The sequence below is a fragment of the Pelobates fuscus genome, chromosome 1, assembly GCF_036172605.1.
Source record: "Pelobates fuscus isolate aPelFus1 chromosome 1, aPelFus1.pri, whole genome shotgun sequence".
NCBI classification, from domain to species: Eukaryota; Metazoa; Chordata; class Amphibia; order Anura; family Pelobatidae; genus Pelobates; species Pelobates fuscus.
The window spans coordinates 312439651-312462526 of NC_086317.1; the positions used below are offsets into that span (position 1 = coordinate 312439651).

Below are 22876 nucleotides of genomic sequence, written 5' to 3' on the forward strand. Positions count from 1 at the left end.
GGGGGCAGTGTTTGTGGAGCAGTGTGTGTATGGGGGCAGTGTTTGTGGAGCAGTGTGTGTATGGGGGCAGTGTGTGCAGTGTGTGTATGTGGGGAGTGTTTGTGGGGCAGTGTGTGTATGGGGGCAGTGTTTGTGGGGGAGTGTTTGTGGGGCAGTGTGTGTATGGGGGCAGTGTGTGTGTGTGTGTGTGAGTGGTGAAGTGCGAGTGCGTGAGGGCGGCAGTGTATGTCAGGGTTGCAGTGTGTGTGTTAGGGGACAGTGTATGTGTGGGGCAGTGTGTGTGTGAGAGAGCTGCAGCGTGTGTGTGTGTGTGTGTGAGGGTGGCAGTGTGTGTGTGTGTTTGGGGCGGTGTGTGTATGGGGGCAGTGTTTGTGGGGCAGTGTGTGTAGTGTGTGTATGGGGGCAGTGTTTGTGGGGCAGTGTGTGCAGTGTTTGCAGTGTGTGTATGGGGGGCAGTGTGTGTAGTGTGTGTATGGGGGCAGTGTGTGCAGTGTGTGTTTGTATGGGGGCAGTGTTTGTGGGGCAGTGTGTGCATGGGGGCAGTGTTTGTGGGGCTGTGTTTGTAGTGTGCGTATGGGGGCAGTGTTTGTGGGGCAGTGTTTGTGGGGCAGTGTTTGTGGGGCAGTGTTTGTGGGGCAGTGTGTATGTGGGGCAGTGTGTGTATGGGGGCTGTGTTTGTGGGGCAATTGTGTGTAGTGTGTGTATGAGGGCAGTGTGTGTAGTGTGTTTGTGGGCCAGTGTGTGTAGTGTGTGCATGGGGGCAGTGTTTGTGGTGCAGTGTGTGTAGTGTGTGTATGGGGGAAGTGTTTGTGGGGCAGTGTGTATGGGGGCAGTGTTTGTGGGGCAGTGTGTGTAGTGTGTGTATAAGGCAGTGTTTGTGGGGCAGTGTGTGTAGTGTGTGTATGGGGGCAGTGTTTGTGGGGCAGTGTGTGTAGTGTGTGTATGGGGGCAGTGTTTGTGGGGCAGTGTGTGTAGTGTGTGTATGGGGGCAGTGTTTGTGGGGCAGTGTGTGTAGTGTGTGTATGGGGGCAGTGTTTGTGGGGCAGTGTGTGTAGTGTGTGTATGGGGGCAGTGTTTGTGGGGCAGTGTGTGTAGTGTGTGCATGGGGCAGTGTTTGTGGGGTAGTGTGTGCATGGGGCAGTGTTTGTGGGGTAGTGTGTGTATAGGGGGCAGTGTTTGCAGGGTAGTGTGTGTATAGGGGGCAGTGTTTGTAGGGTAGTGTGTGTATAGGGGGCAGTGTTTGTAGGGTAGTGTGTGGATGGGGGCAGTGTTTGTAGGGCAATGTGTGTAGTGTGTGTATGGGGGGCAGTGTTTGTAGTGTGTGTATGGGGCCAGTGTTTGTGGGGCAGTGTGTGTAGTGTGTGTATGGGGGCAGTGTTTGTGGGGCAGTGTGTGTAGTGTGTGTATGGGGGGGCAGTGTTTGTAGTGTGTGTATGGGGGCCAGTGTTTCTGGGGCAGTGTGTGTAGTGTGCATGGGGGTAGTGTGTGCATGGGGGTAGTGTGTGCATGGGGGCAGTGTGTGTAGTGTGCATGGGGGCAGTGTGTGTAGTGTGCATGGGGGCAGTGTGTGTAGTGTGTGTATGGGGCAGTGTTTGTGGGGCAGTGTGTGTAGTGTGTGTATGGGGGGCAGTGTTTGTAGTGTGTGTATGGGGGCCAGTGTTTCTGGGGCAGTGTGTGTAGTGTGTGTATGGGGGAAGTGTGTGTAGTGTGTATGGGGGCAGTGTTTGTGGGGCAGTGTGTGTAGTGTGTGTATGGGGGCAGTGTTTGTGGGGCAATGTGTGTAGTGTGTATATGGGGGCAGTGTTTGTAGTGTGTGTGTATGGGGGGCAGTGTTTCTGGGGCAGTGTGTGTAGTGTGTGTATGGGGGCAGTGTGTGTAGTGTGTATGGGGGCAGTGTGTGTAGTGTGTGTATGGGGGCAGTGTTTGTGGGGCAGTGTGTGTAGTGTGTGTATGGGGGCAGTGTTTGTGGGGCAGTGTGTGTAGTGTGTGTATGGGGCAGTGTTTGTGGGGCAGTGTGTGTAGTGTGTGTATGGGGGGCAGTGTTTGTAGTGTGTGTATGGGGCAGTGTGTGTATGGGGGCAGTGTGTGTAGTGTGTGTATGGGGGCAGTGTTTGTGGGGCAGTGTGTGTAGTGTGTATATGGGGGGCAGTGTGTGTAGTGTGTATATGGGGGGCAGTGTGTGTAGTGTGTATATGGGGGGCAGTGTTTGTAGTGTGTGTATGGGGGCCAGTGTTTGTGGGGCAGTGTGTGTATGGGGGCAGTGTTTGTGGGACAATGTGTGTAGTGTGTATATGGGGGGCAGTATTTGTAGTGTGTGTATGGGGGCCAGTGTTTGTGGGGCAGTGTGTGTATGGGGGCCAGTGTTTGTGGGGCAGTGTGTGTATGGGGGCCAGTGTTTGTGGGGCAGTGTGTGTAGTGTGTGTATGGGGGCAGTGTTTGTGGGGCAGTGTGTGTATGGGGGCAGTGTTTGTGGGCCAGTGTGTGTATGGGGGCAGTGTTTGTGGGGCAGTGTGTGTAGTGTGTGTATGGGGGGCAGTGTTTGTAGTGTGTGTATGGGGGACAGTGTGTATGGGGGGCAGTGTTTGTAGTGTGTGTATGGGGGACAGTGTTTCTGGGGCAGTGTGTGGTAGTGTGTGTATGGGGGGCAGTGTTTCTGGGGCAGTGTGTGTATGGGGGGGCAGTGTTTCTGGGGCAGTGTGTGTATGGGGGGCAGTGTTTCTGGGGCAGTGTGTGGTAGTGTGTGTATGGGGGGTAAGGAGGGTAGGGAGGCTTTTTTTTTTTTAATTTATTTAAAATTAATGTATTCATGTCCCCCCTCCCCCCTTACCTTAATTGATGAGGAGGGGGACATATGTCGTTCCCTGGTGGTCCAGTGGGATTCCCTGGTGGTCCGGTGGTGGTGAGGTGAACTCTAGCCCAGCTACAGGGCTAGAGTTGACTCTCGTGAGATTTGGAGCGTTGCCGTGGTTGCCGTGGTAAGAGCTCCTGGGTCCTCTCTCACTCCCTCCCCTGCCGGCTGTCAGCAGTGTGCCTGCGGACCGGGGAGGGAGATCACACTCTAACAGTTCAAAGCAATTGGATGTTGAAATATCCATGAACATTAACTGCATTTCGTATAATAAACAAATGGTTAATAAATGAAGTAAAATGTAGAGAGTTACTCCAAGCACCATGACTACTTCAGTGATCTGAAGTGGTTCTAGTGCTTGGAGCAGTATGTGCAGCGTTTCACTATCCAGGCTGACTAATGTTAAAATTGGGCATCTCTTATGAGCACATATGGCATGCTGGTGACAGACAACCAATGACAGCAAGCGCTCCCCCTCCCCAACCATCCCTTCTGTGCCACCCAACTAATCCTCTCAGTCCTTCCTCAAGGACATTCCTCCCTCAGCAGTAAGGAGGAGTAATATCACCAGAGTAGGATTGGGCTGCAGGGAGAATGTAGGCCTCAGCCTGGGACCCAGGCTAACTTTTAGCTCTATTTGTTAAATTGCATTACTTTAACCCAAAGCAGTGCTTTATTAAAACGTTGTTAGTGTTTGGTTGTAGTAACCCTTTAAATAGATCATTTTGATTCCGTTAACCAGGTGGCATTCTACAATAAGGGACTTCTTTTTAATTTTTTGTTGTTGTAGCATGCAAATACTGATGAGGCTATTTACTAAACCACACAAAAAAAAAAGGTGCAGGATGTATTCAATACAAATCACGTAAACAGTGAATATTCATCTAATAACATGGAAATGGGAATATATACAATTGGATTCGTTTTGTTTCCTCCATAATAACCCAGCATCAATCAGTAAAAGGTCCACGCAACAGAATGGTTTGAGATATGTGATGAAGTTTCAAGATAGTCACCTCCTCTTTTAAACACACTCATAGTGGCAATTATAGACAAACCTACTGTAGTTTGGTTAGATTAAAATAATATGTTTGCAAATACACATTGGGTGGTAAAATGCTTAAAAGGGAGCTTTTCATTAAAGGTTCATCTTAATCGGACACTATAAGAACTTAGAACACTTTATTTCATTGTAGTAGTTAGGGGGCAATGTCCCTGCCCCCCCCCCCCCCCCCTTAGTTCTGCAATTTAAAAAATTGCCAATTTATAGAAACTGCATTGCTTACATTGCAAGGTTAAAGGACCACTATAGTGCCACGAAAACATACTCGTTTTCCTGGCAGTATAGTGCCCTGAGGGTGCCCCCACCCTCAGGATCCCCCTCCCGCCGGGCTGGATGGAGAGGAAGGGGTTAAACTTATCTCTTTCTCCAGCGCCAGGCGGGGAACTCTCCTCTTCCTCTCCTCCTCCAAAGTGACATCATCGGCTGAATGTGCAGGAGCCTCGCGCGCATTCAGCCAGTCCATAAGAAGGCATTCTCAATGCTTCCTATGGACGCTGGTGTCTTCTCACTGTGAAAATCACAATGAGAAGCACCTCTAGCAGCTGTCAATGAGACAGCCACTAGAGGCTGGATTAACCCTATTATAAACATAGCAGTTTCTCTGAAACTACTATGTTTATAGAAAAAAGGGTTAATCCTAGCTGGACCTGGCACCCAGACCACTTCATTAAGCTGAAGTGGTCTGGGTGCCTATAGTGGTCCTTTAAGACTGTCTCTAGAGGCGGTTCCTGCAGTTTGGGTTTACCTCCATGAAACAACACTGGATGTACTCACGCTTTGCATTAGGATGTCTGTCTTGCAAATCCCCCAAAGAAAGCATTGAATCAGTGCTTTCCTATGCAAACATCAGTACACAAAATAGGTTTTAGAGTTTTACTGGGCGTAAGCTAGAAATATTATTGTTGGATCTCAACCTCCAATTCCCAAATGCCCAATAGATACAGATTCATTGATGAATGTTCTTAGATGAATGTTCTAAGTGTCAGAACAGACCAACAAATCCATTCATCGGAATCAGAGGGTCAGAAAAGAAAACTGTATTTAATCCTATAACTATGTCACTTGCTACTACTCCACTTAGCGTTCACACTGCCAACACACTCCTTCTCTATGATGAGTCTTGGAGCTACTCCAATAAGTTCAACTTGTTCGTGGTAAAGTGATGTTTACATACTGTTTATCTGTTGCAGATGTCAATGAATGCACTAAATCACCAGGTATCTGCGGAACAGCAGAATGCAAGAATATGCCCAGTACCTATGCATGCCTTTGTGAAGAAGGATACAAGTATGATGCATTGACCAAAAGCTGTCAAGGTACATTGAATGAATAAAAACAAACTATATTATCTATATAATGGATATTATATAGATAATACTGTAAAAGTAGTATAATAGAATAATAATTGTGTGTAGCACTGAGTAATCTTTGCCTTCTCTAAAGACTGTCTATAGAAATCTGGCAAAGCAGTTTTATGGTATTTCCTTTACATCGATGACGTCAGTCTCATCACATATCATGCTTGTGTCAGTGTAGTATTTTTCTAAGATTTCTTATTAATATACCTATATCAACAGATTTTATTTTATTTTTTTATTTAATTAGTGTACACAAATATCTGTGGAATTATTGTGGGGAAAAAATGTTTGTTTGTTTTTTAGGATTAAAAAAAATTAAATTATATGCAACAAGTCTATTTTATACAATTGTTATGATGTATAATATACCTGTAAGAGAATATTTTACAAGTAGGGTTAATAACTACTGGGACACTCGCAAGATGTATCACAAGACCGTTTTAATAATAGCGTTGTAATGGAAATCAGGTTTACATTTTGTATATATTTAGAAATCCGCAAGATTATTTTCAGCTGGAAAAAGATACAGCTATACATATCACATCAATATAGCATGCCTTTAACTCTATTCTTCCTTTTTTGTCCTCTAGACATAGATGAATGTAAAGAGGGCCGATGTGAACAGACCTGTGTAAACTCGCCTGGCAGCTACACATGCCATTGTGATGGTAGAGGAGCAGTTAAACTATCTCACAATATGAATACCTGCGAGGTACACTTTGAAGGGGGTAATATGTGATCTGTTGAAGAATACATGCATGCAATATGTATAGGTCACTTGATAAGGAGCAGAAAAATATTTTATATTTTGGATGCTATGAATCATCTGCCATTGAATTAAACATAAACTGTTGGTTGCAGGATATCTTACCTTGTGTCCCATTTCTTACTGAGAAAAGTATAAAGTCTTTGTACCTGGGCAGGATGTTCAGTGGTGCCCCAGTCATCCGTCTACGTTTCAAGAGAAAGCAACCAACCCGGTAAGGCTTTGCAATTCCTATGGTTGCTGAGTGCAACACTATATATATATATATTTCAGAGGGTGTAAGAATGTGGTGACACAATACGCCTTGACTTTATTTATATTTTTCACTTGTGTTCTATTTTGCCTAAGATTATTTTCTTCTAAATCCACTTTCTCTCTGCCCCTCCAAACCTTGAAAACCCCCCTGTAAAGATCTAGTTCAGACATTGGGCCCTTTTTTGTTAGCAGTTCACACATTTGCTTTCCATTGTTTAGAAGAAATGACATTCTAAAATCTAGCCTTGCGATGTTATATTGCCAAGAAGATGTACTGATCTGAAAAACTATATCTGGGGTAACACTAGGATGTCCCTATGGTTGTTGTTTCATTAACCACTGCCTTTTATACATGCATCTCTTATATCAACCACCCCATTCTTACTTCTAGATAACTATCATAGGAAATGTAGTCCACTTATATTAAAGGAAACCAATTGGCTGAGCATCATGGGAATGTAGTTCATTCCCCCCCTTCCTGAACAAAAAATCTGAACTACTCTCTGTTCGTCTGTTGCCTGTGACTGCAAAACCCTGAATTATAGTGTATTGAAATTTTGAAAATTTAGGGGAAATATCCTGATGGGAAAATTATTCAACTTGTACGTGAGATTAGGTATATGTGGCAGGCTGAGTGGTGTATAAAGGAAAGATGGGAGATTAAATGAGCGGGTGAAGGGTGTTCGTATATAGATAGTGAAGTGGGAGTTCAGTGCTTGGGTGTGGTGCTATTAAATGCAGGTGAGGTGGTTAAGTGACTAAGCATTGGAAGTTCGGTCCGGACAAGGTGTGCATATAACTGGGAGGAGATGGTGGTTCATACTAATAGGCGGTCAGGTGTGGGTTTGGGGGGGAGGTTGAGGGAAATATATACTTGAGGGGGGGTGGGGAGTTTAGTGCAAGTTGAGTTAGGTTTAGTGCAATAGAATGTGTACTCTTTTCAATGTCATGCAGGCTAGATGTTTTGCTACTAGGGATCCCAAAGGAAATGGCAGTGAGCGGAGAACGGTGTTTGGTCTTCAGTTGGTTAACATGCTGGTGCTTCCGGCATTAATACAGCTTAGTATCACCCACCAGAGCTGCCTTTATGGATGAAATAATTTAAAATGGCTGTGGACGGCAAACACAAACAACCACCAAAAAGAACTGCAAACAGAATCATTGGAAATAATACAAACTAAGGCCAAAGGACTAATCCAGTCTAAATATTGGAGGTCTTCTAGTGCCAGATGCATGTGTCCATTTTTGGAACTGCATGTAATGAAATGAAACAGCTGCTGTCTTTAGACTGTCCGTCCCTTTTTGCTTGCAGTTTTGTAGGAATACAATAGTCAAGATTATGAAGTTAAATCGTTTTTCCTTTTCAGTGGTCCTGGCATACTCTGTTGGAAAAATCACATAATGGTGCCACCAGAGAAATGGCTTTTTAACCTTCTCCTGCTCTCACAACCGCGAGTTGCAAAGCTGCAAGAGACAGGCTTTTTATGACTTTTTTTAGCAAGAATTTCAGCCCGTTAAAAATAGCAGAAAAGAGTAACTTTCAGAATTACATAATGTGCCTTCATGTATTAGTTTTATTTAACATGCAGTCATTCTGAAATATAGTAATTCTCTAGAGCACCTTCTGTAGGAAATGTATAGGCAAGGCCGCCTTTCCCCATGGGCACGCTGGACAGTTGCCCGGGGGCCCCACTGCACAGCCCAGCGTGCCGAGGCCAGCAGGGGAGATAATTTGATGTCCCCTGCTAGACCATGGAGAGCCGGCCCTGTTTTCTGGCCATGAGGCCTCTTGGGCCGGTGAGGAGATCAGAGATCTCGCTCACTGGCCCAAAGGCCCTTCGATCGGGGAGAGAGGGAAGGAGAAGGGAAGAGGGACGTGTGTAGCAGATTGCTCCTCCCGCGAGCATGCTGTGTGGAGCGTTGCCAAATGTTACCATAGCAACATTCCACACCGCATTCTGCGCACGGAAGGACAGCAGAGCCGGCAGCCAGAGGAGCTGCAAGCTACATAGAACTTACCACCACTGGACCACCAGGGCTGACTTTAATATATATGTATAGCATTATTAAAAAGAATAAAAAAACACTCTGCAACACACCTACACACAGCACCCCCCCAACACACACAGAGCACTTCTGATGCACAACACTCCACACACTCACTCATAAACACAGCACCCCCCACACATACACAGCACTCCTCACACACACACACCACCTCTCAGAGACACACAAACACAGCATCCCTCACACACATACATACACTGCACACCTCAATGCAGCGGACTGTGTGTGTGTGTTGTATGAGTGTATTGAATTTGATGGAGGTACTAATAAATATAAGCTTAATTTTATCTATAAATTAAATTTTTTATTCCTGTGATTTATGTGTAGACAGGGCCCCAGTGCACTGCTTTGCCCAGGGGCCCATAATGTTGTTAAGATGGCACTCAGTATAGGGTATTCACATCTGTCTTTGTTCTAAATCTGTAAACGTATACTTCAATGCAATACAATAAGTAAACCAGTGACCAGGCTACAGTAGTTGATGGAGCCCAACTCTAAAGAACTTTTTTTACCTATATGTCAGCCTATAGCTTTATAAATGTGTGTGCTTTCTCTGCTCCAGTTTTACATGTTATCCATTGCTTTAAACTAATAATGTTAGTGACCACATTTAATTTATTTTCCTGTCTTCAGAATGGCTTATTTTTTATTTTTTTTTCTCCCCTTCTTCTTTTGGCTTGTGGTCATTTGGCCCCCAGCCTTGTCTGGATCTGCTTTTTTGAAAACATTGCTTGACATTTTTCAGCTTTCTCCATTAGGGTGAAATGAAATTTTGGCATGAGTTGAAAACTGACTTACTATTTGGCTAGAGAATTTCTACTTTTTGGCCTAGGTCATGGAAATGGTCCTGAAAAATTTCCTAGCATTGAAAAGTAATGACTTTAGTGGTTTGCCTGATTTCTGCTAATTGGTGTTCGGCTCCCAGCATTGAAGTGACGCAGAGACATTTCCTGTATACTTTGCCTAGCTATTATTTTCAGCCATAATCAATGTTCTTATTTAATCAAGAGCATAAATAGACAGGCAATGCTATTTAATGGATTGAAGCAGATTGTTAATTTCTCCTTTCCAGTAATTTAATGGTGGAATGTTAGAGCAATACATTGTAAAGACAGGGTCTTTCTCTACTAAAATGTGTTTTAGTACACGTTGGTGAATAGCACAATATAGGAAATAAGATGCATTTGTTTTTTATACAAGTTCAATAGTTAGTCATCAACAACATAAGTAGTCATTTTTAAATATAGTACGGTAGCATTGACTGTGACTGCTGTTGGGCAATAGCAAGATGCAGTGTTAAACTCTATCTCAGCCACAATTTAGGGTTATTAACAAAGGTGTGATTTAAAGTGAATTTTGCATTTTACACAAACTTGCTGAAATTTTCATGGTAGCTATGTTTTTATTTTTGCTATTTTGGGATAAAATCACTTTGAATTCACAGCAATTCACACACATTTTAGTGAATAACCCTGTTTGTCAATTTTCTTAAAGAATACGGCAAGACTGCTTTAAGAACAATTGTTTTAGATCCGATTTAACTAAATGCATATGTACCCGGAGGACATTCTTAATTACTTTACTTTGGAAAGTTCTAGGCCATGACAATGGCAGCTGTATACGGTGGGATGATTTTAATGTGATAGAATGTCAAGGTTTGTTCTTTTTATTTGGTACACGTTCCAGAAGTTCATTTCGGTGTTGTTCAACTTGGATATTATACCTACATGGTTTAATAAAGAACGATATTAAAACAAGTCAAATTTACCAGCTTGCAAACTTCCCATTTTCTGATGTGTATAAACTTTTGTCTCCTGGAACTCTTCTAGGTTCATGGCAGAGTTTGACTTCAGAACCTTTGATCATGAAGGTGTCCTCTTCTTTGCTGGTGGTCATCAGTATAGCTCCTGGGTAGTCTTGGCTTTGAGAAATGGAAAGCTGGAGTTACAGTTGAAATACAATGGAATAGGCAGAGTGACCAGTAGTGGGCCACTTCTAAACCATGGCATATGGCAAACGGTAAGTGTATCAAATGTATTTAACACACACCAACACTAGGTGGCGTGCAGCCCCCGTAGAAAATCATGTGTCGCTTGGTATAATTACATTGCATTTCTGCTGTTCCAGTTCACAACTGCTGTATAACTATTCGTGCACGTAAAACAGTCTAGAATTTACGTGCCTCCTTCTAATGAACAATTGAATTGCACTCCAAGCTGGTAAAATCGAACTGCAGACTTGTTTCTTTCAGAACTCCAGATTTAAGTCACTTGAACAGGAGCGAGGGGAACAGCAGGCCAAATGTGAAATAGGTTTTTATTATAATGCAAACATAGGAAGTGTCTGCTAATGTTTCCAGGGAACGGAGTCATGTCTAGTCTTGTTTGGTCTTCCATCGGACACATTTAGTCTGAATTCTACACAGGCCACTGCATTAACACTTTAGATACCAGAACATTTAGTTTTAGTTATTTTGACATTTTTATTGTGCAAAGATATGACACATGCTACAATGTAAGTTTTCTTTTTATCTTACAAAGTATATTCATATTTAAGACATAGGTCATTGAGATCTCTTAAAGTTGGTTTAAAGAGTGCCTACTGTAAGAATAGAAACTGGGAAATACACTATATCGAAAGGTCAAGAAGCAATCTGTTGGAAGTAGACAATTCAAAATTATTTGGAGGGTGACTTACTGCAAAAAGTAATAAGTAAAGTTCCATAAAATTAACAAAAAAATATTATTACTTTTCCCCTGGGGTCTCTGGCCCCCTCAGATCGCAGTAAAAAGGTATTTAAACTCACTGTTTCTCTCACTCTGCGTCGGTCTTGCAGTGGCTGGCTCCGCATCCATGCTTGAGATAATCAAACTTGATGATCTCAGCTATTCCAGTGCTTTCCCATGGTAAAGCGTTTGGAGGCTACTGTTCATGTACGTCAAAATGCCATGCTGCCTCAATCCGCATCTACTCATAGAGATGCATTGAATCATTGTATATCTATGGGGACCATTCAAGATCTCCACGCAGAGCATGGAGATGCTGAATGACTGTGCTGCACTGAAATAGAGAAAGGCACCTCGAGTGACTGAGTCTCTGAAAAGGCAGTGTTTACATTGAAAAGCCTGCAGAGACAAACTATAGATACCTGAACCACTACAATAAGTTGGAGTTGTTTTGGTGACTATAATGTCTCGTTAAGACTGATCCATAGAATAATCATAAAATGCATACACAAATGCATACATTTTCTTAAAGGGACACTACAGTCTCCAAAACAAATTTAGCTTAATGAAGCAGTTTGTGTGAATAGATCATGCCCCTGCAGTCTCACAGCTCAATTCTCTTCTATTTAGGAGGATTTTTTTCCCCTTAATGTAATCAGATGTTAAGGGAACACTATAGTACAGTGGTCACAAACTTTTTAGATTCAAGATGCCCTTAATATTTTAATATTTTTCCAAGGTGTCCCTTGTCAAAAAAATGTCTAGGTTGTATATATGTACAGCCCTGCGGCATATACTGGGCCGCTGTTCAGCAGAAATGTTTCCCTGTCAGGGGCGGATCCAGAACCTAATCTCTGGTGGGGCACTGGTAGAATATTTAAAGAAACAATCCAGGCACATTGACCACAAAACTACTCTGTGGTTATGGTGCCAGGAGTGCCGTCGTGCCCTCCCAGGGTAAGTAGTCAAACTGTTTAAGAACAGTTTGACAACTTACCTGGGGTCTGCCGGAATAGGGGCTGTAGTAGTGGTAGGGGCAGTAGTGTGTGTGTACTGAGTGCATTTTGTTTGTGAAAGGTGTGTATGTGTGCGAGATGTGGGGGGGGGGGGGGGGGGGGGGCAGAATGTGTGTGTATGGGGGGCAGTGTTGGGGGGGGGGGGAGCAGAATCTGTGTATGTATGGGGGCACAGTGTGTGTGTTTGGGGGAAGTTATTGTGGGTTTGTGGGGAAAGAAGGGGAGATTAATATATCCTTTTTTTTTTTTTTTTAACTATTCTTTTCATATCCCCCCTCCTTTCTTACCTTTGCCTGGGAGGGGGGACAGTACAAGACAATCTCTGGTGGTCCAGTGGAGAAGCTCTGGTGGTCCAAGGGTGAGAGTAAACTCTAGCAGCTTCTGAGGTTAGAGTTCACTCTCACGAGATTCGGAGCGTTGCCATGATAACCGCTGCAAGGCTCTGATCTCGCAAGAGGAGAACCCAGTGGAGCTGCAGATTAGAGCTCCCCCGGGTCCTCTCCCTCCCCTGCCCGGCTGCCAGCATTTCAGTATTAGTGGGCCGATAAAGGAGATCCCTGATCTTACCTCTGGTCCTGCTGAGCCAGCTGGGGAGAGTGAGGCATGGCACAATTATTTTCTCAGTGCCATGATCATATAATCATAGCACCGGGGAAACATTTTGCGACGCGCCTATTTGTATGCTGTGGCACACAGTATAGTGTTAGGAATGCAAGGCTGTATTCATAACAATAAAGTGATGTTATTACACTCCTTTAACAGTGTCCCTCTACAATCCCCCTCCCCGTGGCAATTAAATATTTGCGCCAAGTCCCTCAGCACTTGCTCTGCTTCCTTGGCGACGAAGGGGAACCTAATATGCATGGGCGGTGAATGCCACACACGCATTAGGCCTTCCCTATATGAAATGAATGCTTTCCTATTGTTGCACAGAGTTAAACTCCATGATACAGCAGTAAGCTCCTCTAGTGGCTGTCTGAGGGACAGCCACTGAGGCTGTTTTAGCTCTGCAATATAAGCATTGCAGTGTTAGATTGCAGGGTTAAGAGGAAAGGGGCACTGCACCCAGACTACTTCATTGAGATAAAGTGGTCTGTGTGGCTATAGTGGCCCTTTAACTTACTTTTAGATGTGTTTAAACTACTTCTCTGTAAATTGATTTTTAATCACATACAGGAGGCTGCTGGCGCAAGGTCTCGCAAACTAAAAACAGTGCAGGAGATGCATTTTAAATTAAACAGAATGTGCAATAAAGGCAGTTTCAACATTAGAGCCCACTTTACAGGAAGTGTTTAGTGTTTGCAGTTAATTGCATTGTGGCGTGACTAGGGCTGCATAAACAAAGTAATTGAACTACTAAATGGCATAGAATTGAGCAGTGAGACTGTATGTGCACGATCTATACACTAAAACTGCTTCATTAAAGGACCACTATAGGCACCCAGACCACTTCAGCTTAATGCAGTGGTCTGGGTGCCAGGTCCAGCTAGGTTTTAACCCTTTTTTTCTATAAACATAGCAGTTTCAGAGAGACTGCTATGTTTATAAATGGGTTAATCCAGCTTGTCTCAGCTTGTCTCAGTGACAGCCGCTAGAGGCGCTTACGTGCTTCTCACTGTGAAAATCACAGTGAGAAGACGCCAGCGTCCATAGGAAAGCATTTTGAATGCTTTCCTATGAGACTGGCTGAATGCACGCGCGGCTCTTGCCGCGCATGTGCATTCAGCCGAGGAGGAGGAGGAGAGCTCCCCACCCGGCGCTGGAGAAAGAGGTAAGTTTAACCCCTTCCTCTCCATCCAGCCCGGCGGGGAGGGGGGGGGGGGCACTATAGTGTCAGGAAAATGAGTATGGTAAAGTTGTTTTGGTGATTATAGTGTCCCTTTAAGTCCTTAAAGTATCATTGATTAAATAAATCAAGAGACCTTTCGATGGGTTCCCTGTGATCAGTTCTTTTTTAGAGCACTGCTTTGCTTTTCTGTTACTTTTGAACCTCACACAAATTATTTATTGTGGTTGCTAATTTATCTATAACTCAATATTATTTAATTATTTTTATTCCACCTTCCACAGATTTCTGTTCAAGAATTAGATCGGAATCTTATTATAAAGGTCAATAAAGATGCAGTCATGAGAATTGCAGTGTCTGGAGACCTTTTTACAATGGATAAAGGATTATACCAGCTGAACTTAACAGTGGGAGGTATTCCATTTAAAAGCAGCGAGTTAGTCCAACCGGTAAGTGTATTTATGAGGAGTGTACATAATTACTGGTGATATGTTTGCTCTACAAATTTGTATGACTACTTAATGTAATACTTTGAAATAGTGTGATCGGTTTACTCCTAAAGGTAAGGAAAGGTAAGCTGGCACAAGGGACCTCCTGGCATCATAACTTCATTCCGATTAAGTTGTTATGGTGCAAAATATGCAAAGAGTGTATCTGCTGTGTGAATACATAATTCTTATATATTTTGAAAGTTTCATAAAATATGTGAATTTATTATTTTTAATGTTGGAGTATCCCGTTAGTGGGAAACTGCCACTCATCTGGAATTTATATAACTGAACAATGAAAACCACCTACGTGTGCTGACCTTTTACATTTTAAAAACCAAGGTGCAAGAGTGTACAGAGAATGGAGAAGTAGCTTGCCCTTTGGTGGGTCTCTGTTTTAGATCTTAAGCTGGTTTTAGCTCATTTTGTGCCATTACAAAGAGAACATATGCCATTTGCATATTAGACATATCCCACCCAAAAGTGCAGTCCCAAGGTTTAAAGGAATAAGCCAGATGAGGAACTCTTGCTCACGCTGCCTAAAGGGGTATTGGCTACACCTCACTAACAAAGCTTTAAGAACATCGGAGGTGCCTGTGAATCTCGTGTTGGGAGAGCAGATCTGCATTTTGGATTTTGACCTCCTTTTGGGTGGGATCAGTCTAATGTGCAAATGGTCTAGATGGTCTAGACTTTTGTAATGGTTTGTTTTCCATATTCTCTTGCACCTTGCTTTTTTCTCTCCCTTCATTTACATTTTTACTAAAGATGTAGCAAATTACCTTGTAATAAAGTTCAGACAATGCAAAGTTGGAGAAAACATTGCAAATGAAGAGAGAAAAATACTGGTATGGTTTCACTATGTAGTGGTTCTGGTGTGTATCGTATGTCCCTGCAGGTGTCTTAATGTAAAGGCTGCATTTTCAGAGAAAAGGCAGAGTTTACATCACTGCCTGGGGACACCTCCAGTGGCAGTCACTTAGCCACTAGAGGTGGTTCCTGGGTCAGTACTGATATTCAGTGACTCCACGTTCAGGCATTTTTCTACTCATGTGCAATAGCCTCCCAATGGATTGTATGAGATCGACAATTTTGATGATCTCAGCCAAGGAGGTGGAGAGTGAGCAGAGCCAGTCACAGCAAGTGCTGTCTGGTGCTGGAATAAAGGTAAGTTTTATACCTTTTTAACTGGGGCAAGGATGGACGGCTACCTAAAATGTTTTTTTTTGTTTTGTTGGGTTTAACAATATAGTGTCAGTAATACACGTTTAATGTTCATTTAAGTTTATTTATAAATGGGAACTAGAATGTATCTGTATTGAGAATCTGTTCTATTTTAGGCATAAATAGTTTCAATGTGTAATTAACTGTAACTATAATTTCTGGGACTTATTTAAAAATAAATTATTTATGTCCATCTGATGAATAGATCTATTAAAGGAACACTGTAGGCACTATAACCACTTCATCTTACTGAAGTAGTTACAGTGCTTTCAGTCATACCCATCCTGTTCTAGACCCCCAAACCATTTATTTTTTAATAATTAAAAGGCTTGAAAACGGCTTCAAGCTACACCTCCAAGACCTATGCTGCAACGGCATGAGAGCCGCGAAGTGACATACTGAGAGGTCATGCATGCATGTGCAGTGCCTTCATGGTTTGCCATAGAGAATGTTTGTTTGTGTTCAATGATTCTCTGTGACAGAATCATAGACATAGGAGCATGCACCTATGGTCCCCAGTGCACCTCTGAGGAGCATTGGATTGAACAGTCATCTTGGAACATGCCTCCAGAATAACATCAGACAACGTGGCAGCATCGTAGTAAACTCGGCTTTGGAGAAAAGGTGACAATTTTTTTTTTTCGATTTTAAAAACACTGGCACTGTAGTGTTAGGAATATAGATATGTATGTCTAACACTACAGTGTACCTTTAAGTGTTTGAATTGTTTATGAAATAATGTGAATAGATGTTAGAATCTTGTTCAAACAAGCATACAATGGCTCTTATATTATATGTTTAAAAAAAGGCTCATGATCTTACGCAACTAATGAGAATGGGTGCTGAAATGACATGCTAGTCTGTGATACTAAGGGCAGTGTATGAGTGAAATGTCATCTGTACCTTTTTCTCTGGACTTAGATAAACCCTCGCCTTGATGGATGTATGCGGAGCTGGAACTGGCTGAATGGAGAAGACACGTCTATAGAGGAGGCTGTGAGGATGAGCGAGAAGATGCACTGCTATGCGATTGCTGCAAGAGGCTCCTTCTACCCTGGCAAAGGATATGCTCTATTTAACATTGATTATAGTAAGCGAGAATCCCACTGAACATTCAGTCCTATTCTATTCACTGAACAGAAATGTTTCAACTTTCTTTCAGTTTACTGTATCATTTATAAGTATTCTAATAAAGTGTCAATATATGCTGTTCTGTATATAAAAAAATAAATACTTTTAGTGTAATGGAAGCTCCTGGAGGCCAGCCTACTGCCCACGGACTATGGGCCCGGTCCAGAATTTATGGGGGATTCTTATTCTGCCTTCTAGCTGCTCAGGAGCCACCATTGTGTGACTCTGTGCATTTTTTCTTCATTACTTTTTTTTTTTTTTTTTATGTGTAAGTTGATTATATTAAAACATTTCAGATTCTTTAAAGAGACTTGTAATGCAGGAATTGACCCCGATTTTGTTTGTTTTTTTCAATGAATGTAAATTTAATAAAAAAAAAAAAAAAAAAAACACCTTCAATCAAAGTCCCTAAAACTAGTATATGGAATAGTTCAGTCCAATTAATTACATGATTAATGGTACTGCTTTATTAGCAGGATGTCCGTTATACTTACATTCTGTTGTGTGAATTAGGAAGTACACACATCTCTAGAGCGTTTGACTTAGAATGGGTGTAGCATGCAAACACCACGCACATGTTGGACAGAATTTGGAAGGCAAAACAAGAAGTAAAGTTACTCCTTTGAACAAAACATATATAAAATATTGAACCCATTAAGAAGCTGTGTTTTCTTTTCAGAAAAAAATATTTCAGCCTGTTTGTTCCTCCTCTGCATGTCACATGACAAGAATGTGATTAATCTGACCTGTATGAAATATGAATGGTGCACAGTATGACTTCATTAAAGCATTCATTGTTGTCCGGATGTTTTAAGTAAAAGTGATAATGTTCTTATTGCTTTGTGTACAAACTTTATATTCAATAGAACAGTTGGAACAATACCTCAAAACACATTACATTTTATACGTAGCCTGTGAGGTTTGAGTAAAATGACTGCTATATCTTAGGTGAAACATTATGGGATGAAACGGTTTCATAGGACACCATCCTGTCCACTGTATGTTCTTATGGATTTTTGTTTTTCTTCTGTTGCTTTTATTTAAAGGTGAGGATGCTGAGACAGACTGGAGAATAGATGTTAGTGCTGAAATAAATCCAGCCACTGATACAGGAGTGATATTTGCTCTGGTTTCAGAGGACAAGACCGTCCCCTTATCACTAGCCCTGATTGACTACCATTCTACAACAAAAGTAAAACGGCAGGTAAGGAACATGTGCAAAACATTGGGGTAGCAGGTATTTAAACCCCAGTCAGGGTTTACCTTGGTTACCATTTCTGTATGATTGTGCTTGAATAGTGAATGTCTGTGGAAGTTTGTTTGACACTTTTTTTCTCAATTCATACACACCACTCAACATTTACATCTGCTGGAAAGGCTATTCTAATCGGTGGCCCCTGAGCTGCATAAGAACTTCTCTAGTATCACACCAAAGGTGAGTTTGGAAATTTCCATAAAGAAGTTTATAGCAGCTCTGTAAACCCCTTCAAAATGGGTATTTCATAAAAATAAAATCTGTGTTGGAATCTCAAAGAAATTCCAACGCAGTCAAAATATATACCAAGACAATGTAGAAACTACTTTGGCTTATGTATATTTCCTATGACTATCAAAACTTTTAAAAGGAGGAGCTATCGCTGTCCGGTTTTGCCATTTCCCCGAGCCATCACCAGTAACGGCTGTAGGGATAAAGGCATTGTCCATGGAGGCTCCTGTTGTCTCGCAGGATGTTCCATAAAGCTGCGTGTTCAAGATTACAACACTGCCATGGGTAGTTGAAACTTCAGTAACTGAAAGGGAACAAACCAGATGAGGATGGCGGTGAGTGCAAAGGACAGGTTCAGGTAAGTAAAAATGCAACCCGTGGTCACCACACTGCAAGTGTAACAGTCACCAGCAGGGTCTTTGCAAAATATGCAAAGACCCCAGACCATGACACAGCTATGTAGCATTCATACAGAAAGATTGAGAACTTGAAACAAAAGCAGGAACATTTTTTAGTTTCAATGTGTTTGAGAAACAAAATAATGACCGTATGGAAGACAGTAAATATTCTATAATAATATTGTTTATGCTAACATTCGTGTAGAATAGGTTTACAAAGAGAACGGGTATCTGTAACTGGCATCAAGAGCTATGTTTGATCATTAATTTAATCCCGATTTCCCTAGTAAGCAGTTTTACCAACATGGCAAACTGAAAACAGTCCCCCTCCACCGTAACAGTCGCTGTAGATCCTGCCCCGCAAAATTTAGGGGATGACTGTCAGGTTTGAAATATAAACATTATAGTGCATTAACAGTGAGTGTGGCAAAAATATAAGGATGTCTTGGTGTGACAGAACTGATTGTATTAAGGCATGTGGAGATTTACTATACTGCTTGACACACTGGCATTACCTTTGACAAATATACCCATTTGCATTCTTATGTGAGTGTGGGTATATTATCTGTCTAAAATATGTACAGCCCTGTCATTTATGTCCTTTCAGGCAAAATCATTTCTCATCATTAAACTGTTTTTTTTATCCTAAAATCAGGTCTTGAGTAGCAAATTATTTTTGTCTCTTGACAATGCGAAATGGGATAAAGAGAATATTTGTTGTAATCAGAATATTTTACAATGACATATGAAATTCACTTGATACAAGATGCTTGATCTCTAAATAAAATCTATTTAGATGCCAATTCTTTTATGTTCTGTCGCAAGGACCCACTAGGCACACAATGGCAAAAAAACAAAAACTTAAGCAGATCAATTATGGCAGGAGTGCCCAATAACGTAGATCCCCAGATGTTTTAAAACTACAGCTTCCATGATGCTTTGTCATTCTAAAAGATTCTAAAGACATGCAAACCATCATGACAACATCTGGGCATCTACCTTTTGGGCACCCCTGACTTCTGGAAATGTTTTAGAAATTTTTTTTTCTCTCTTTATGCATTTCATGTAGAAAGTTTTGCTTTGCTGCCAATTCTGCCGATGTCCTTTTTTACAGTTATTTTAGTATATCTTAGACCCCTGAATATGAGTGTGCAAGATTGCTTTATTATTCTCCTTTTAGTAGTCAATGTGGTGGATGTTTAGGGTTGATTGTGAAAAATCACTGTTGGTTTATTTTGACAATAGAAATGTTTTTATTTTTTTTGTTTTTTTATTCATCCTTTTCCATGTTTCACATAGCCCAACGGTTGTTTGTTTTTAGCCCAAGGATTGTTAGGTAATTTGTATTTGTAATCCTTTTTGTCTTTCAGTTTATAATTCTATCTGTGCATGATGTGGTGGTGTCCAGTATAGAAGTAAATGTGTGTGATTCAGAACATTTGGTGGAGATTTCTGTTAGTAAAGATCACATGAAACTTTCTTTTGATGAGAATCCTGGGCAGACAGAATTTGAAATTTCACAGTTATCAACGATTTTAAGGACATTGAGTGACTACTTGCAAATGGGAGTGAAGACATATGTGGGAGGATTGCCAGGTGATTATTTAATGTCTTTCGTTGCAATACATGTGGCCTACACAAATTGGTCAAGCTCTAACCTTGGAGGTCAGAATAAAAGAAAAAAAAAAACCCCAAAACTTGTTTTATTTATATATATATATATATTTATATGTAATTAGCTTTGGTATAAAGATATGGAACCGGTAAAAGTAAAGAGAAATACATAAGTTTATAGTATAGTACACTTTAAATATAATGTGCAATTAGGATGGGCAAAAATCCTTTCATAAATGTTTTTTTTCGAAATTCCTGGCAACTCTCACTAGAGATACTTTAGGCGTCAAAATAACTTGCGCTTAATGAAGCAGTTTTTGTGTTTAGATCATGCCCCTGTTGTCTCATTATTCAAATCTCTGCCATTATGGAGTTAAATCACCTTTGTTTCTGTTTATGCATTCCTAGCCACACCTATCCTGGCTGTGACACCGCCTGCATGAAAATAATTGTTCCACGTTCAATCAGATCTTAGCTTACTTTAGAGGTTTTTGTCTCCTGCTCTGTAAATTTTCCTTTAATCTCACACCGGAGGCTCCTGCAAGGTCTAGAAGGTTATTAACTGAGCAGGAGATAATAAATTCGAAATTAAACAGACTGCAATTAAGAGAGTTAGATCTCACTTTTTTAGATCTCTCTTTACAAAAAGTGTTTAGGAAGGATGTGTGTCACATACAGGGAGGTGAGGCTAGGGGTGTATAAAATAAAAACATATATATTTTTTTTTATAAGTGCTAAATGACATAGAGTTGAGCAGTGAGACTGCATGGGTTATAATCTATACACCAAAACTGCCTTATTAAGCTAAAGTTGTTTTGGTGCCTGTAGTATTCCTTTAAGTGAATAACCCTGATCGTAATATCCTTACTGTCTGGATTGCCCTCTTCTTTTAATACAGGCTGCTTGGCGTCCAGCTCACTCAGTACGGTCAGTGGATGACCTGTGTACGTACACTGATAAAGTTGTCTTTTTTTCTTAGCACCTGGCTAAGGAGACTGGCTAGCTTATACTGCAGAATTCTGCAAATGTTTGTTTTTTCTGCAAAAACTACAGATTTGGGAATGCAAAAAATACAGAATATTACTGAGGCCAAAACCTACCCTAATTCATTAAAGTTCTGTTGGTGCACAGAGTATCCCTTAAAGCAGTCTTTGATGAATAAGCAAAGAATGGCCAACTGTTATTCGAATCGGATCTGTTCAGCACCACAGCAAGCTAGTAGCCCTGTGAGGTATAGTCTACAATTAAGGACAACTGGATACCAGGGCTGTAGTTATGACAGCCCCACACATAGCACCCTAAGGATATACTTGAATACACTGTTTGTGGGGAAAAACTTTTGACATCTAATGATTGGTGACCTATAAAACAATTCTGAAGCCCAATAGTGATCTAAATAATTGCTGTGGATTTCTTATCATGACCTGTTTGTGAATTGCTTTTTTTTTTTTTACAAGATTCCAGTGGTCATATAATGTTAGGGGATTTAAGATTTACATTACACAAGCTCATTATTGAAAGTAAACCATGTATAATACAAAATACCAATTTTCTTTTATCTATTTCTTTTTTTAATTTTCTACTGAATGTTACTGTTAATTTGATAGGGTAACTCTGTGACCCACTAAATTAATATTTTACTAGTTAAGGAGACATGAAATTGACTATTTAATTTTGCATTTACAGATGTTCCAGTGACAGCCACGCCAGTTACGGCATACTACCATGGCTGTATGACCATGAGGATTCAGCAGGAGAATTTGGACCTGGATGAAGCTATTTACAAACATAGTGATATCACATCCCACTCCTGCCCTCCCATTAAGTCAAACAAATAGGTTAATCACTTTTGCATAAATATTTGTTATTTTTAACAACGTTGTTTGTTTTGTTTTTTACATAAATTATTCTGACTTGCAGTATTGTGTGTATAGTTCCGTAAAAAAACACTGAAGTTATGTAGGTCCTACTGATTTTTAAAGCATTGTTAAACAGTTGATGGCAGGGATGGGCGATTCATGATTCTCTAGCTGTGTGCCTGAGCTGGAACTTTAGGTGTTGCACTTCAACCACAGCTAGAAGTTACATGCCGCCTGCCCTTTTGGTTTCTGACAATATCCTGCCTCGTGGTTTGTAAAATATTTGTAAATAGCTCTTTAAACTACTATTCTTTTCCAGAACTTTGTGGCAAATAGATTTTTTTGTACATCAAGAAACACGTCTGTTTCAATGTACAAATCATAATGGTTGTAACCCTTGATTTTATTTGAATTTTTTTTTATGTTTTTTGTTTTTTTAATCGCCAACACTACTTTCTAATTCATAAATGTATGATCATATAAAATGTTTCCAAAACATGTTTTATAATAATGTATAATAATCTGTTATGTTACACAGTATGTGAATTAATATTAAAATACTGGAATATTTGTACCAAAGCTGACATTTACTTTCAGTGTGGATTACTACAAAACACAGACCAAAATGGTGACAATTTCTTGAAAATAAAATGATTTGTATTCCATTGAAACCTTTGTACCACAGACCATATGGTCTTGTAAAGTAAAGTTATGTATATATAACAGAGTTATTTAACACTTTAAAATTGCTAGGGCAACAAGCCCAGAATATATTTTGCAAGTACTGGATA

The 22876-nt window shown here is 41.0% G+C and overlaps 1 protein-coding gene across 3 annotated transcripts in view; it reads left to right on the forward strand.

The window, feature by feature from the left end:
- Positions 1 to 22652, forward strand: part of GAS6 (growth arrest specific 6) — an 89761-nt gene extending 67109 nt beyond the window's left edge. For all 3 annotated transcript variants that reach the window (XM_063458669.1, XM_063458679.1, XM_063458687.1), the window contains exons 8-16: positions 5102 to 5227; positions 5860 to 5981; positions 6131 to 6249; positions 10187 to 10376; positions 14170 to 14334; positions 16519 to 16687; positions 17775 to 17932; positions 19983 to 20208; positions 21913 to 22652. In XM_063458669.1, coding sequence (XP_063314739.1) covers positions 5102 to 5227; positions 5860 to 5981; positions 6131 to 6249; positions 10187 to 10376; positions 14170 to 14334; positions 16519 to 16687; positions 17775 to 17932; positions 19983 to 20208; positions 21913 to 22064 — 1427 coding nt within the window. In that variant the 3' untranslated portion in view covers positions 22065 to 22652. The remainder of the gene's footprint in view (positions 1 to 5101; positions 5228 to 5859; positions 5982 to 6130; positions 6250 to 10186; positions 10377 to 14169; positions 14335 to 16518; positions 16688 to 17774; positions 17933 to 19982; positions 20209 to 21912) is intronic.
- The last annotated feature ends 224 nt before the right edge of the window (positions 22653 to 22876 follow it).